General features: G+C 41.3%; 1 protein-coding gene across 1 annotated transcript; it reads left to right on the top strand.

Annotated features, from left to right (window-relative positions):
* Nucleotides 1-10692: 10692 nt before the first annotated feature.
* LOC127313158 (deSI-like protein At4g17486) lies at nt 10693-15050 on the top strand. The gene is made up of 4 exons (XM_051343707.2): nt 10693-10974; nt 13083-13370; nt 14428-14511; nt 14611-15050. The coding sequence occupies exons 1-4, from the start codon at nt 10842-10844 to the stop codon at nt 14724-14726; spliced, it is 621 nt and encodes a 206-aa protein (XP_051199667.1). The 5' UTR covers nt 10693-10841; the 3' UTR covers nt 14727-15050.
* Nucleotides 15051-15680: the final 630 nt, after the last annotated feature.

The following is a 15680-nucleotide window of genomic DNA, read 5'->3' as shown; positions in this document are numbered from 1 at the left end:
GAAGACGACCATCTAGCTACTGCTATGGACCCATAGTCCAGGGGTGAACTACTCACTCATCACTCCGGAGGCGACCATGGCGGTGTAGAGTCCTCCGGGAGATGATTCCCCTCTCCGGCAGGGTGCCGGAGGCGATCTCCTGAATCCCCCGAGATGGGATTGGCGGCGGCGGCGTCTCTGGAAGGTTTTCCGTATCGTGGCTCTCGTGCTTGGGGGTTTCGCGACGAAGACTATATGTAGGCGGAAGGGCAGGTCGGGGAGGCGTCACGGGGCCCCACACGCTAGGGCCGCGCGGGCCCCTTGGGCCGCGCCGCCCTAGTGTGGCGGCGCCCGTGGCCCCACTTCATCTTTCCTTCGGTCTTACGGAAGCTTCGTGGAAAAATAGGCCCCCGGGCGTTGATTTCGTCCAATTCCGAGAATATTTCCTTACTAGGATTTACGAAACCAAAAGCAGAAACAAAGAATCGGCTCTTCGGCATCTCGTTAATAGGTTAGTGCCGGAAAATGCATAAATATGACATAAAGTATGCATAAAACATGTAGATATCATCAATAATGTGGCATGGAACATAAGAAATTATCGATACGTCGGAGACGTATCAGCATCCCCAAGCTTAGTTTCTGCTCGTCCCGAGCAGGTAAACGATAACAAAGATAATTTCTGGAGTGACATGCCATCATAACCTTGATCATACTATTGTAAGCATATGTAATGAATGCAGCGATCAAAACAATGTAAATGACATGAGTAAACAACTGAATCATAAAGCAAAGACTTTTCATGAATAGTACTTCAAGACAAGCATCAATAAGTCTTGCATAAGAGTTAACTCATAAAGCAATAATTCAAAGTAAAGGTATTGAAGCAACACAAAGGAAGATAAAGTTTCAGCGGTTGCTTTCAACTTGTAACATGTATATCTCATGAATATTGTCAATGTAAAGTAATATAACAAGTGCAATATGCAAGTATGTAGGAATCAATGCACAGTTCACACAAGTGTTTGCTTCTTGAGGTGGAGAGAAATAGGTGAACTGACTCAACAGTAAAAGTAAAAGAAAAGGCCCTTCGCAGAGGGAAGCATTGATTGCTATATTTGTGCTAGAGCTTTGGTTTTGAAAACAAGAAACAATTTTGTCAACGGTAGTAATAAAGCATATGTGTTATGTAAATTATATCCTACAAGTTGCAAGCCTCATGCATAGTATACTAATAGTGCCCGCACCTTGTCCTAATTAGCTCGGATTACCTGGATTATCATTGCAATGCATATGTTTTAACCAAGTGTCACAAAGGGGTACCTCTATGCCACCTGTACAAAGGTCTAAGGAGAAAGCTCGCACTGGATTTCTCGCTATTGATTATTCTCAACTTAGACATCCATACCGGGACAACATAGACAACAGATAATGGACTCCTCTTTTATGCATAAGCATTCAACAATTATTAATTTTCTCATATGAGATTGAGGATATTTGTCCAAAACTGAAACTTCCACCATGGATCATGGCTTTAGTTAGCGGCCCAATGTTCTTCTCTAACATTATGCATGCTCTAACCATTCTAGCGGTAAATCTCCCTTACTTCAGACAAGACAAACATGCATAGCAACTCACATGATATTCAACAAAGAGTAGTTGATGGCGTCCCCAGGAACATGGTTATCGCACAACAAGCAACTTAATAAGAGATAAAGTGCATAAGTACATATTCAATACCACAATAGTTTTTAGGCTATTTGTCCCATGAGCTATATATTGCAAAGGTGAAGGTTATAAATTTAAAGGTAGCACTCAAGCAATTTACTTTGGAATGGCGGAGAAATACCATGTAGTAGGTAGGTATGGTGGACACAAATGGCATAGTGGTTGGCTCAAGGATTTGGATGCATGAGAAGTATTCCCTCTCGATACAAGGTTTAGGCTAGCAAGGCTATTTGAAACAAACACAAGTATGAAGCGGTACAACAAAACTCACATAAAAGACATATTGTAAACATTATAAGACTCTACACCGTCTTCCTTGTTGTTCAAACTCTTACTAGGAATTATCTAGACCTTAGAGAGACCAATTATGCAAACCAAATTTTAGCAAGCTCTATGTATTTCTTCATTAATAGGTGCAAAGTATATGATGCAAGAGCTTAAATATGAGCACAACAATTGCCAAGTATCACATTATCCAAGACATTTTACCAATTACTACATGTAGCATTTCCTGTTTCCAACCATATAACAATTTAACGAAGCAGTTTCAACCTTCGCCATGAAAATTAAAAGCTAAGAACACATGTGTTCATATGAACCAGCGGAGCGTGTCTCTCTCCCACACAATCATTTATTCAAACAAAAACAAAAACAAAAACAAAAACAAACCGACGCTCCAAGCAAAGTACATAAGATGTGATGGAATAAAAATATAGTTTCACTAGAGGAACCTGATAATGTTGTTGATGAAGAAGGGGATGCCTTGGGCATCCCCAAGCCTAGACGCTTGAGTCTTCTTGATATATGCAGGGGTGAACCACCGGGGCATCCCCAAGCTTAGAGCTTTCACTCTCCTTGATCATGTTGTATCATCTCCCTCTCTTGATCCTTGAAAACTTCCTCCACACCAAACTCAGAACAACACATTAGAGGGTTAGTGCACAATCAAAATTTACATGTTCAGAGGTGACACAATCATTCTTAACACTTCTGGACATTGCACAAAGCTACTGAAAGTTAATGGAATCGAAAAATCCATCAAGCATAGCAAAACAGGCAATGCGAAATAAAAGGCAGAATCTGTCAAAACAGAATAGTTCGTAAAGACTAATTTTATTGAGGCACCAGACTTGCTCAAATGAAAATGCTCAAATTGAATGAAAGTTGCGTACATATCTGAGGATCACTCACGTAAATTGGCATAATTTTCTGAGTTACCTACAGAGAATTTGGCCCAGATTCGTGACAGCAAAGAAATCTGTTTCTGCGCAGTAATCCAAATCTAGTATGAACCTTACTATCAAAGACTTTACTTGGCACAACAATGCACAAAACTAAGATAAGGAGAGGTTGCTACAGTAGTAACAACTTCCAAGACTCAAATATAAAATAAAAGTACTGTAGTAAAGACATGGGTTGTCTCCCATAAGCGCTTTTCTTTAACGCCTTTCAGCTAGGCGCAGAAAGTGGGTATCAAGTATTATCAAGAGGTGATGTATCTACAGTGGGGTTTGGAGTTTTCTCAACTATGCATTGTATCTTATCTATGTAAGTTTCAGAGGCTCCCTTTTCATTACCCTTAGGCTTGCTACTTTCATCAAACAAATCTTCAGGAACAATCCAATCAAAATTCTTTTCTAGTGCCTTGCACATTCCCAAGAGCTTGCAAGGTATTGATGTTTTAATATCCCCCTCATAATTAACTTTATTAGTGTACTTTTATCTATCTTTTTCCATCTTTTCAAGGGTGCTAGCAAAGTTTGTATAAGAGCCAAGCATATTATATTTAGTAAAGACCTTTCTAGCTTCTCTTGCTACATCACCAAATTCTTTAAGAAGGGTTTCTAGGACAAAATCTTTCTTTTCTCCTTCTTCCATATCACTTAGTGTAAGGAACATATGCTGCATTACGGGGTTGAGATTAACAAATCTAGCTTCTAACATGTGTACTAAGGAAGCAGCAGCAATTTCATAAGTAGGAGCAAGTTCTACCAGGTGTCTATCTTCAAAATCTTCAACCGTACTAATATGAGTGAAAAAATCTTCTATATTATCTTTCCCAAGGATAGACCCTCGGCCTACCGGTACATCTTTAAGAATAAACTTAGGAGGAAACATGATAAAATAAGGAAAGCAAATGCAAGTAACTAAATTTTTTTTGTGTTTTTAATATGGAGAATGCAAACAAGACAGTAAATAAAGTAAAGCTAGCAACTAAATTTTTTGTGTTTTAATATAGTGCAGCAAACAAAGTAGTAAATAAAATAAAGCAAGACAAAAACAAAGTAAAGAGATTGGGATGTGGAGACTCTCCTTGCAGCGTGTCTTGATCTCCCCGGCAACGGCGCCAGAAAACAGTCTTGATACGCGTACAGCACGCGACCGTTGGGAACCCCAAGAGGAAGGTGTGATGCGTACAGCGGCAAGTTTTCCCTCAGTAAGAAACCAAGGTTTATCGAACCAGTAGGAGTCAAGAAGCACGTTGAAGGTTGATGTCGGCGAGATGTAGTGCGGCGCAACACCAGGGATTCCGGCGCCAACGTGGAACCTGCACAACACAATCAAAGTACTTTGCCCCAACGAAACAGTGAGGTTGTCAATCTCACCGGCTTGCTGTAACAAAGGATTAGATGTATAGTGTGGATGATGATTGTTTGCAGAAAACAGTAGAACAAGTATTGCAGTAGATTGTATCGATGTAAAAGAATAGGACCGGGGTCCACAGTTCACTAGTGGTGTCTCTCCCATAAGATAAATAGCATGTTGGGTGAACAAATTACAGTTGGGCAATTGACAAATAGAGAGGGCATGATAATGCACATACATGATATGATGAATATTGTGAGATTTAATTGGGCATTACGACAAAGTACATAGACCGCTATCCAGCATGCATCTATGCCTAAAAAGTCCACCTTCAGGTTGTCATCCGAACCCCTTCCAGTATTAAGTTGCAAGCAACAGACAATTGCATTAAGTATGGTGCGTAATGTAATCAATAACTACATCCTCGGACATAGCATCAATGTTTTATCCCTAGTGGCAACAACACATCCACAACCTTAGAACTTTACATCCTTTGTCCCAGATTTAATGGAGGCATGAACCCACTATCGAGCATAAATACTCCCTCTTGGAGTTAAGAGTAAAAACTTGGCCAGAGCCTCTACTAATAACGGAGAGCATGCAAGATCATAAACAACACATAGGTAATAGATTGATAATCAACATAGCATAGTATTCTCTATCCATCGGATCCCAACAAACACAACATATAGCATTACAGATAGATGATCTTGATCATGTTAGGCAGCTCACAAGACCCGACAATGAAGCATAATGAGGAGAAGACGACCATCTAGCTACTGCAATGGACCCATAGTCCAGGGGTGAACTACTCACTCATCACTCCGGAGGCGACCATGGCGGTGTAGAGTCCTTCGGGAGATGATTCCCCTCTCCGGCAGGGTGCCGGAGGCGATCTCCTGAATCCCCCGAGATGGGATTGGCGGCGGCGTCTCTGGAAGGTTTTCCGTATCGTGGCTCTCGGTACTGGGGGTTTCGCGACGAAGACTATATGTAGGCGGAAGGGTAGGTCAGGAGGCGTCACGGGGCCCCACACGCTAGGGCCGCGTGGGCCCCCCTTGGGCCGCGCCGCCCTAGTGTGGCGGCGCCCCGTGGCCCCACTTCGTCTTTCATTCGGTCTTCTGGAAGCTTCGTGGCAAAATAGGCCCCTGGGCGTTGATTTCGTCGAATTCCGAGAATATTTCCTTACTAGGATTTCTGAAACCAAAAATAGCAGAAAACAACAACTAGCTCTTCGGCATCTCGTTAATAGGTTAGTGCCGGAAAATGCATAAATATGACATAAAATATGCATAAAACATGTAGATATCATCAATAATGTGGCATGGAACATAAGAAATTATCGATACGTCGGAGACGTATCAGGAGACAACCCATGATTTTACTTCTGCACTTTTGTTTTATATTTGAGTCTTGGAAGTTGTTACTACTGTAGCAACCTCTCCTTATCTTAATTTTGTTGCATTGTTGTGCCAAGTAAAGTCTTTGATAGTAAGGTTCATACTAGATTTGGATTACTGCGGAGAAACAGATTTTTTGCTGTCACGAATTTGGGCAGTGTTCTCTGTAGGTAACTCAGAAAAATCTGCCAATTTATGTGAGTGATCCTCAGATATGTACGCAACTTTCATTCAATTTGAGCATTTTCATTTGAGCAAGTCTGGAGCACCTAAAAAATTCGTCTTTACGGACTGTTCTGTTTTGACAGATTCTGCCTTTTGTTTCGCATTGCATGTTTTGCTATGTTTGATGGATTTCTTTATTCCATTAACTTTCAGTAGCTTTGTGCAATGTCCAGAAGTGTTAAGAATGATTATGTCACCTCTGAACATGTGAATTTTTTATTATGCACTAACCCTCTAATGAGTTTGTTTTGAGTTTGGTGTGGAGGGAGTTTTCAAGGATCAAGAGAGGAGGATGATACAATATGATCAAGGAGAGTGAAAGCTCTAAGCTTGGGGATGCCCCCGTGGTTCATCCCTGCATATTTCAAGAAGACTCAAGCATCTAAGCTTGGGGATGCCCAAGGCATCCCCTTCTTCATCGACAACATTATCAGGTTTCTCTAGTGAAACTATATTTTTATTCCATCACATCTTATGTGCTTTACTTGGAGTGTCTGTATGTTCTTGTTTTTTTGTTTTGTTTGAATAAAATTGGATCCTAGCATTCATTGTGTGGGAGAGAGACACGCTCCGCTGTTACATATGAACATATATGTCCTTAGCTTTATTCTTAATGTTCATGACGAAGGTTGAAACTGCTTCGTTAATTGTTATATGGTTGGAAACAGAAAATGCTACATGTGGTAATTGGTATAATATCTTGAATAATGTGATACTTGGCAATTGTTGTGCTCATATAGATCATGTTTAAGCTCTTGCATCATATACTTTGCACCTATTAGTGAAGAAATACATAGAGCTTGCTGAAATTTGGGTTGCATGATTGGTCTCTCTAAAGTCTAGATATTTTCTGGTAAAGGTTTGAGCAACAAGGAGGACGGTGTAGAGTTTTATAATGCTTGCAATATGTTCTTATGTGAGTTTTGCTGTACCGGTTCATACTTGTGTTTGCTTCAAATAACCTTGCTAGCCTAAGCCTTGTACTGAGAGGGAATACTTCTCGTGCATCCAAATCTTTGAGCCAAAAACTATGCCATTTGTGTCCACCATACCTACCTACTACATGGTATTTTCTGCCATTCCAAAGTAAATTGCTTGAATGCTACCTTTAAACAATTCAAAATTTATCATCCCTTATTTGTGTCAATGTTTTATAGTGGTGTTTATCTTTCAATCTTGTTGGGCAACTTTCACCAATTGACTAGTGGCTTCATCCGCTTATCCAATAATTTTGCAAAAAGAGCTGGCAATGGGGTTCCCAGCCCCAATTAATTAACCTTCATAATTTTACAAAAAAATAGACACTCCTCCATGGTATGTGATTGTTGGACGGCACCCGAGGATTCGGTTAGCCATGGCTTGAGAAAGCAAAGGTGGGGAGAAGTGTCATCGAAATAAAACTAAAATAAAAAGACACTCCTTCATGGTATGAGATTGTTGGCAGGCACCCGAGGATTCGGTTAGCCATGGTTTGTGAAAGCAAAGGTTGGAAGGAGTGTCACCCAAAAATAAAAATAAAAATTCATGGGAGCCGCTCTTTGAAAGTCTGTCTGGCAAGGGGGTTAGAGTGCCCACTACCATTCGTTGACAACAACAAACACCTCTCAAAACTTTACTTTTATGCTCTCTCTATGTTTTCAAAATAAAAGCTCTAGCACAAATATAGCAATCTATGCTTCCCTCCGCGAAGGGCCATTCTTTTACTTTTATGTTGAGTCAGTTTACCCATATCCTTCCATCTTAGAAGCAAACACTTGTGTTAACTGTGCATTGATTCTTACATGTTTGCATATTTGCATTCATCATATTACTTTATATTGACAACTATCCATGATATATACATGTTACAAGTTGAAAGCAACCACTGAAACTTAATCTTCCTTTGTGTTGCTTCAATGCCTTTACTTTGAATTTATTGCTTTATGAGTTAAATCTTATGCAAGACTTATTGATGCTTGTCTCGAAAGTACTATTCATGAAAAGTCTTTGCTATATGATTCAGTTGTTTAACCATTATCTTTACCATTGCTTTGGATCGCTGCATTCATTACATATGTTTACAAATAGTATTGATCAAGATTATGATAGCATGTCACTTTAGAAATTATCTTTGTTATCGTTTACCTACTCGGGGACGAGTAGGAACTAAGCTTGGGGATGCTTGATACGTCTCAAACGTATCTATAATTTCTTATGTTCCATGCTACTTTATTGATGATACTCACATGTTTTATACATACTTTATATCATATTTATGCATTTTCCGGCACTAACCTATTAACAAGATGCCGAAGCGTCAGTTGTTGTTTTCTGTTGTTTTTGGTTTCAGAAATCCTAGTAAGGAAATATTCTCGGAATTGGAAGAAATCAACGCCCAGGGTCTTATTTTTCCACGAAGCTTCCAGAAGACCGGAGGAGATACGAAGTGGGGCCACGAGGTGGCGACACACCAGGGCCGCGCGGCCAAGGCTGGGGCCGCGCCGCCCTAGCGTGTGGGCCCCTCGTGACGCCCCCTGACCTACCCTTCCGCCTACATATAGTCTTCGTCGAGATAACCCCAGTACCGAGAGCCACGATACGGAAAACCTTCCAGAGACGCCGCCGCCAGTCCCATCTCGGGGGATTCAGGAGATCGCCTCCGGCACCCTGCCGGAGAGGGGAATCATCTCCCGGAGGACTCTTCATCGCCATGGTCGCCTCCGGATTGATGTGTGAGTAGTTCACCCCTGGACTATGGGTCCATAGCAGTAGCTAGATGGTCGTCTTCTCCTAATTGTGCTATCATTGTTGGATCTTGTGAGCTGCCTAACATGATCAAGATCATCTATCTGTAATGCTACATGTTGCGTTTGTTGGGATCCGATGAATATTGAATGCTATGTTATGTTGATTATCAATCTATCATCTATGTGTTGTTTATGATCTTGAATGCTCTCCATTGCTAGTAGAGGCTCTGGCCAAGTCGTTACTTGTAACTCCAAGAGGGAGTATTTATGCTCGATAGTGGGTTCATGCCTCCATTAAATGCAGGGGATGTGGGAAAGTTCTAAGGTTGTGGATGTCTTTGTTGCCACTAGGGATAAAACATCAATGCTATGTCTAACGATGTATGTGTTGATTACATTACGCACCATACTTAATGCAATTGTCTGTTGTTTGCAACTTAATACTGGAAGGGGTTCGGATGATAACCTGAAGGTGGACTTTTTATGCATAGATGCATGCTGGATAGCGGTCTATGTACTTTGTCGTAATGCCCAATTAAATCTCACACTACTCATCATAATATGTATGTGCATTGTCATGCCATCTTTATTTATCAATTGCCCAACTGTAATTTGTTCACCCAACATGTTTATTCTTATCGGAGAGACACCACTAGTGAACTGTGGACCCCGGTCCATTCTTTACATCGAATACAATCTACTCCAATACTCGTTCTTACTGTTCTCTGCAAACATCATCATCCACACTATACATCTAATCTTTTGTTACAGCAAGCCGATGAGATTGACAACGTCACTGTTAAGTTGGGGCAAAGTATTTTGGTTGTGTTGTGGAGGTTCCACGTTGGCGCCGGAATCCCTGGTGTTGCGCCGCACTACACTCCGCCACCATCAACCTTCAACGTCTCGCCGCTGTACGCATCACACCTTCCTCTTGGGGTTCCCAACGGACGTGTGCTTTACCGTCACAAGCACTGACCATACGGATGCGCTCACCTTAGCCCAGAGTTGGCCCTTGGAAACATCTCTCTCAAGGGATCCGGTAACTCCGAGACCAGTTCACTTGTCTCGGTAGGTTGTTCTTCCTCTAGGTCTCTCCATTCCAAAGGATCGGATTTTCCAACACTTTATGAGGAACTGGGCGCAGAAAGTCCTTGAAGATTATCCACCTTTAGCTCGTTTTCATTACACTTTTTTTTGGGAAATCTAAAGGCCTAGGTTTAAAGACACGAAGTCCTACCGATCGAGTGGATCCACATTTATGGGACTAAATTGTACTACAAGTTCCACTCCATTAAACACACACACCATTACATGTTAACGCATCTGTTTTCTTGCTTGATTTTGATACGATTTTCTGAAGTGATATGTCCAACTAAGTGGAAAAGGACATACGAGTGTGGCTACGCCTGATATAGGGCTGCTCGTCCCGCCTGGTTTTAAGGGAGCTAAAGCGGCCTCACACATGCTCTAGGATATTAGACTGCTCAGAACAATTATAAATAAACAAAATAGTAACACACATCTACAAATACATCAATAACAAACACAAAGAAGGTTCACTTAAATAATTCATCTCACATAAGTCAACACTCTAAATGAGCTTAAAAATAGTCTCTTTAGAGCATTTTTTTTTTTGGCATAGAGCAGCGCGAGTGTCATTTCTTCACGAAACTACCCGGAATGCTCCAACATATTTGTTGCCAAAAACATTCAGATAATTTTAATAACATTTACTACGGAGTATTTGCTTGAATTTATTGTTCATGGGGTGCCAAAGCTGAGCTCCTCAACTCTCTTCGTGCAGCCCAAATATCCCATCAGATACCCAATCTGGCCCCACACGCCAGTCGGATCCGACGTGTTAATCCCACCCCTGCCCGTGACGGATCCTGTTCTGTTCCAACACTGAAACCCCACCTTCCGCGGATCCAGAACAGCCCAATGACAGGTGGACCCATATACCCTCCGACCCCACCAGCAGTCACCTCACGGCCGTGCAACCCACCACCGTGACCCGCCTCTGACTCCTCGACTCGTCGCTCATTCCCGTCTCTCTCCTCTCCGAGCTCCCTCCGCATCGGATCAAAACCCTAGCCAGCCCCAGGAGCACCTCGGGCCTCCCCGGCGGAGGGCGCGCGTCCCCGGCGAGCGTCCCCGGATCTCCTCGCGGAGGGGCAGGAAGGGGGCGGGGGCGATGGGCGGGGCCGTCTCCGGCGGCGTCGCGCCGGCGGGGGAGTTCCCGGTGCTCCTCAACGTCTACGACCTCACGCCCATTAACAACTACATGCACTGGTGCGGCCTCGGCATCTTCCACTCCGCCGTCGAAGGTGAGAGCGGGGCAGCTCGACCCTGGTCCCGTGGATTCTGTGCGATTTGGGGTATGCTTTGGGATTGATTCGGGTGGGGGAAGAGATAGGAACGGGAGTGTCGGGTCCATCGCGCCGGCCCGATTTCTCGATTTGATAACGAAGAGCACGTCATGCTTGGAGTCCGGGCATCTCTCGATTTTACAAAAAAAATTGTCCTTTTTGGGTGTATAGTTGGTTTTGGCAGGGTAATCTACTAGATCTCGATTTACTTGTAGGTTTAATTAGGCGAACTGACAATGCCAGGAGGTTTAGGGGATGTTGAGGTCTGTATTATACAGAGAGAAGTCCAATTTACCCCCTAAACTTGTCTCAAAGTTTAGCTTACAACCCTGAACTTTACTTTGATTCAACTTTCAACTCTGAATTCTAAAAACGGTTCATAATCACCCCTTGCATTGTCTTAAGCCGGGTTTTCTTGTCACGTAATGTATTGTATTAGTAAAATAGTGCGTACATGTATTCTATGTCTATAACTCTTCATCTTCAAATCTATGCTTCATCTTCAACTCTTCACCCGCTGGAATAAAAATGTCTCCCCCGCGGCTCGCTGCGCTGTGTGGTGGTTGCCCCATGTTGGAGGAAGGCTGGGCACGACATGTGATGTGTAGAGAGCAGACGCCGGTTGTTATTGTCCGATGGAGGCACCCCTCTGTGGTCGCCATGGCCTCGTTCCAGGGAGGAAGACGATCATGAGAGAGGAAGTACATGTACCGTGTATGTTGTATGTTGATGAGTTGGCACAATATATAGGGAGAAAAACTGGTTCAAAACTTGTCAAAAAGGGTAGAAGGTTCAATTCCGAACGGTTTATAGAATTCAGGGTTGAAGATTGAACCAAAGTAAAGTTAAGGGTTGTAATCTGAACTTTGAGATGAGTTTAGGGGGGTAAATTGAACTTCTCTCTATTATACATGGTTGAAGAACCCGATCTAGAACATTGGCAAGTTGAAACCCCAAAGTTTTCTAGTAGGGGCTATCTAGTTTTACTTGTAGGACTACTTAGTTGTGCAATTGCCACCTATAAACTAGAGGATTCAAGGTTGAGATGGGGCAGGCCGATATGGCAATTGTCACTTGTAGTTTGAAGATGTGAAGATGACACAAGACGTCTTTTCAATTATCTTTTCTTTTAATTCAGCTGGGGAAGATTCCGGTTCTGTGGCACAACAATTAGTACTCCCTCCGTTCCATATTTCTTATCGTGGGTTTAGTTCAAACGGAGGGAGTGCGATTTTATGGTTTGACCGGTCCTTCTCGAGTAACAATAAGAAAGTTTTTTCTTGTGCCTGCATACTAGCATGCAAATGGGCTACCTTAGGGTTGTCTTTTACGGGACCTCTTTAGGGTTATCAGTGTATAGGTTTATGATTTATCGTCAAGTAGTATCATGAATTTGTCTTCCGTGATGTGTGATAAATGAAAACGAACATAGCCGGAGCACTACTATGACTTCTAGTCACTGTTTGTGTTGACGGCGAAACTTTTTAATTGGCAAACTTTGCTGTAATCTTGTAGACCTAACCATGTTTGGTATATGCATACTTCTTTCTGCATTTTGATGAAATGTCCAAGCTTTTCGTTTTTTTTCCTCAGAAAAAAGCATTCTTTTTATATATTTAAACAAACTACTGCACTTCTCTAGCTACTGTTACTACGAATGAAATATTGGAAATTTGGTATTATAATTTGAGTCAGTACCGTTGATCTATTAGGAATGAAAATGCATAGCAGTAGAACTTTAATCCTCCAATAGACAAATATGCTTGTTTTTCTTTGCCATCCTTCTATGATGACAATGAAACCTTTTTAGAAGTATTTTGGTGTAGAAGCAAATTTGTTATGTCACAACAAATCTGCTGTACATATGAAAATTGTTAGCAAACTCATGTATGATCAACTGGCCACAGCGAAGTAGGTGTGATCAGAAGTAGCAGACCTACTCCTGCAGTACACAACTTTTAGTTTTTGCATCTTGTGTGAAGTTATTTACTTGGCAGTGAGCATAGTGGTTTCCATTAAAGTCTACATAGTGTTTATAATTTTTCTTATTTTACCTTGATGAACAGTCCACGGCTCAGAGTACAGTTTTGGAGCTCATGATTATCCTACAAGTGGTGTTTTTGAGGTTGAACCAAAGAACTGCCCAGGCTTCCTGTACAGATCGACGATTTTCATAGGCCGTACAAGTCTACAACCGTCGGAATTTCGAGATTTCATTCAGAGAATGGCATCGGAATATCATGGGGATACATACCACCTCATTTCCAAGAATTGTAACCACTTCACTGATGATCTTAGCACCAGATTGACAGGAAAGCCAATTCCTGGTTGGGTTAACCGACTCGCTAAGATAGGTAATAAGTCATCTCCCTGTGCATCTATTTATTTTAGCCTTCTGATGATTTTATGCTTCTAAGGGCATATTCACATTATGCAAAATTTGTGTTCATCATGCTCTGATCACCAATTGTAGAGTAACTGGCTGGGCAGCCGATTTGGAGTTCTAGATAAGGAGGCAGACCACTTCTTACTTTCTTAGGCAAGAGAGGGTGGGCATGCTATATGGCTATGGGGAAATTTACGGAGTGGCCATGCTATATGGCTATGGGGAAATTTACGGCGTAATATGTGTATCTGCAAAGATGGGGGAAATTTAGAGATGAGTAGAGTAAGCATGGAACTGTTTTAGTGCTTAACGCTTAGGCATGGGAGGGAACATGGTTTATGCATGAAACATGGAGTGGCCACATGGTACATTATCAGCTGTTAGCTGGTTGGATTAGTTTCCTCACCTAAAAGATAATTCACTGAGAATAAGTCCATTGCTTTATTTATATAGGGTACACGCTGACAAACAAGTTGGCTCCTAAGAAACTAATTTTACTTTCCTTAACAAGATCTTATCCCTTATTAAAAGATCACATCCTCTATTTTGATAACAATGGATATACATAACACCTTTTTTATACTAACAAATTCTGAAGATAAACTAAATTAAAGTAAACTAGGTAAAAATAGGATGCAATATAAGCAAACCACTTGCTGTAACTAAATAACTGTTCTGTCAACAAATGCAAGTACTGTTCACACTAGAGTACCTTGTGTCGACATTGATGGCACCTCATGACATGTGGTAATTACATCTATACCATACATCCACAGTGCAGCTAGACATAAGCGATAAGCTTCTAATTGATCACACCAATGTCTTTCACGATGAGGAATGCCATTTAGAACCGTAGGTGGCAAATGAAACACAAAACCATTGTTGTCCCATGTTTTCTGTTTCCTATGCTTTATGTCAAAAACGTATACAACTTCTGTTCTGTTTCAAGGAGATATCACATCTTAAATAAAGTTGATTTTTCATTCTTAGTATGTCATGAAAGATAATATCCAATTTATTTTCAGGTGTGTTCTGCAACTGCCTTCTACCAGAAAGTATGCGGTTGGAGTCTACTGAGACAAAGAATCTCACAGACTATGATTTCTCTGGTAGATACCAGTTTTCCTGATTTATTAGTTTCTTTTTATTGTTCATGTTATTCTGAATGTGCACTCTCATGTTTATTTTTTATGAATGGCTTTGACTAGATGGCTCCAACGCAACCATAAAGGACCCCTTTGAAGATGATGACGTTGAAGACAAACACCTACTCCCACAATCTTCTTTTGTTGAAAATGCAATTGTACAGGAAGTCCACAGGTGAAAGTTAAGCCATACGGAATAGTTCAATGTGCAGTTTATCATTCATTTTGTACATTGTAATTTCTGTATTCGAAAATGTAAAGTGCCCATTCTATTGTTTTCTAATATTGATATTTATTTTGGCGGGTTTGGTGTCACGATTGGGTTTCTTTATTCCACTCATACAATATTGTAATACCCTACCTCCCTAGGTGGTATGCCACTCAGAGCCTGTGTGTAATCTTAATTCATTTGCTCCTTGAAAAATGCAAGTCAAACAAGGTAGATATTGGGTCCTGAAAACTGCTAAATGTTATCAATGATCCATGCATGGTTCTTTTGTTAATCTTGTTTATTATTTGGTTCTGGATTACTCACGTCTTGCTTCCAATTGACTTTCTTTTGAAATGCTTGTTGATGTACGTTGTTTCTTGTCAGGTCGTAGTGGAAATATTCAAGGTAAGGCTCTTTTTATGTATTCCTGAAAATATTGCAAATGTGCATTAAGAGGGCAGTTTGCACACCACTCTAGTGTTTGTTTAGTTTGAATAAATTCTGTGTTTTTCCCTCAGATTATTCTATTGGTCTATGCTATTAATTGGGAATCGTTCCGTGTTATGCTAATAATGTTATGCAAAGTCATCCTTTGAACTGTTTACCCTAAAAATAATTCATCCTTTGAACAGAGTTGAAAGCCTTAGGGCTCCTTTGAACTATTTTCTTGGGATATTTCTGGAGTTATCGTTAGCAGCCATCTATATTCTCCCATCTTAGTTGCAGCGTTAGGTTACACTGTTGACTGTTGAAAGCTTCCAGAATCTACTCTAAAGTGATCCAGTTAGTCGAGCTGGAGCATCCTGAGAACCAGGGCTCTGCCTTGTCAGTTTACCATGGAGTTCAGTTTAATCGCTTGTTTTGACAACATGGGAAGGCTGTAGTTGAGGTGGCCAAATTGCAATCGGTGTGCTCACCAAAT

Source organism: Lolium perenne, chromosome 7, assembly GCF_019359855.2.
Source record: "Lolium perenne isolate Kyuss_39 chromosome 7, Kyuss_2.0, whole genome shotgun sequence".
Classification (NCBI taxonomy): Eukaryota; Viridiplantae; Streptophyta; class Magnoliopsida; order Poales; family Poaceae; genus Lolium; species Lolium perenne.
Note: the sequence above shows the minus strand (reverse complement) of the source record. Positions and strands in the feature narration are given on the sequence as shown.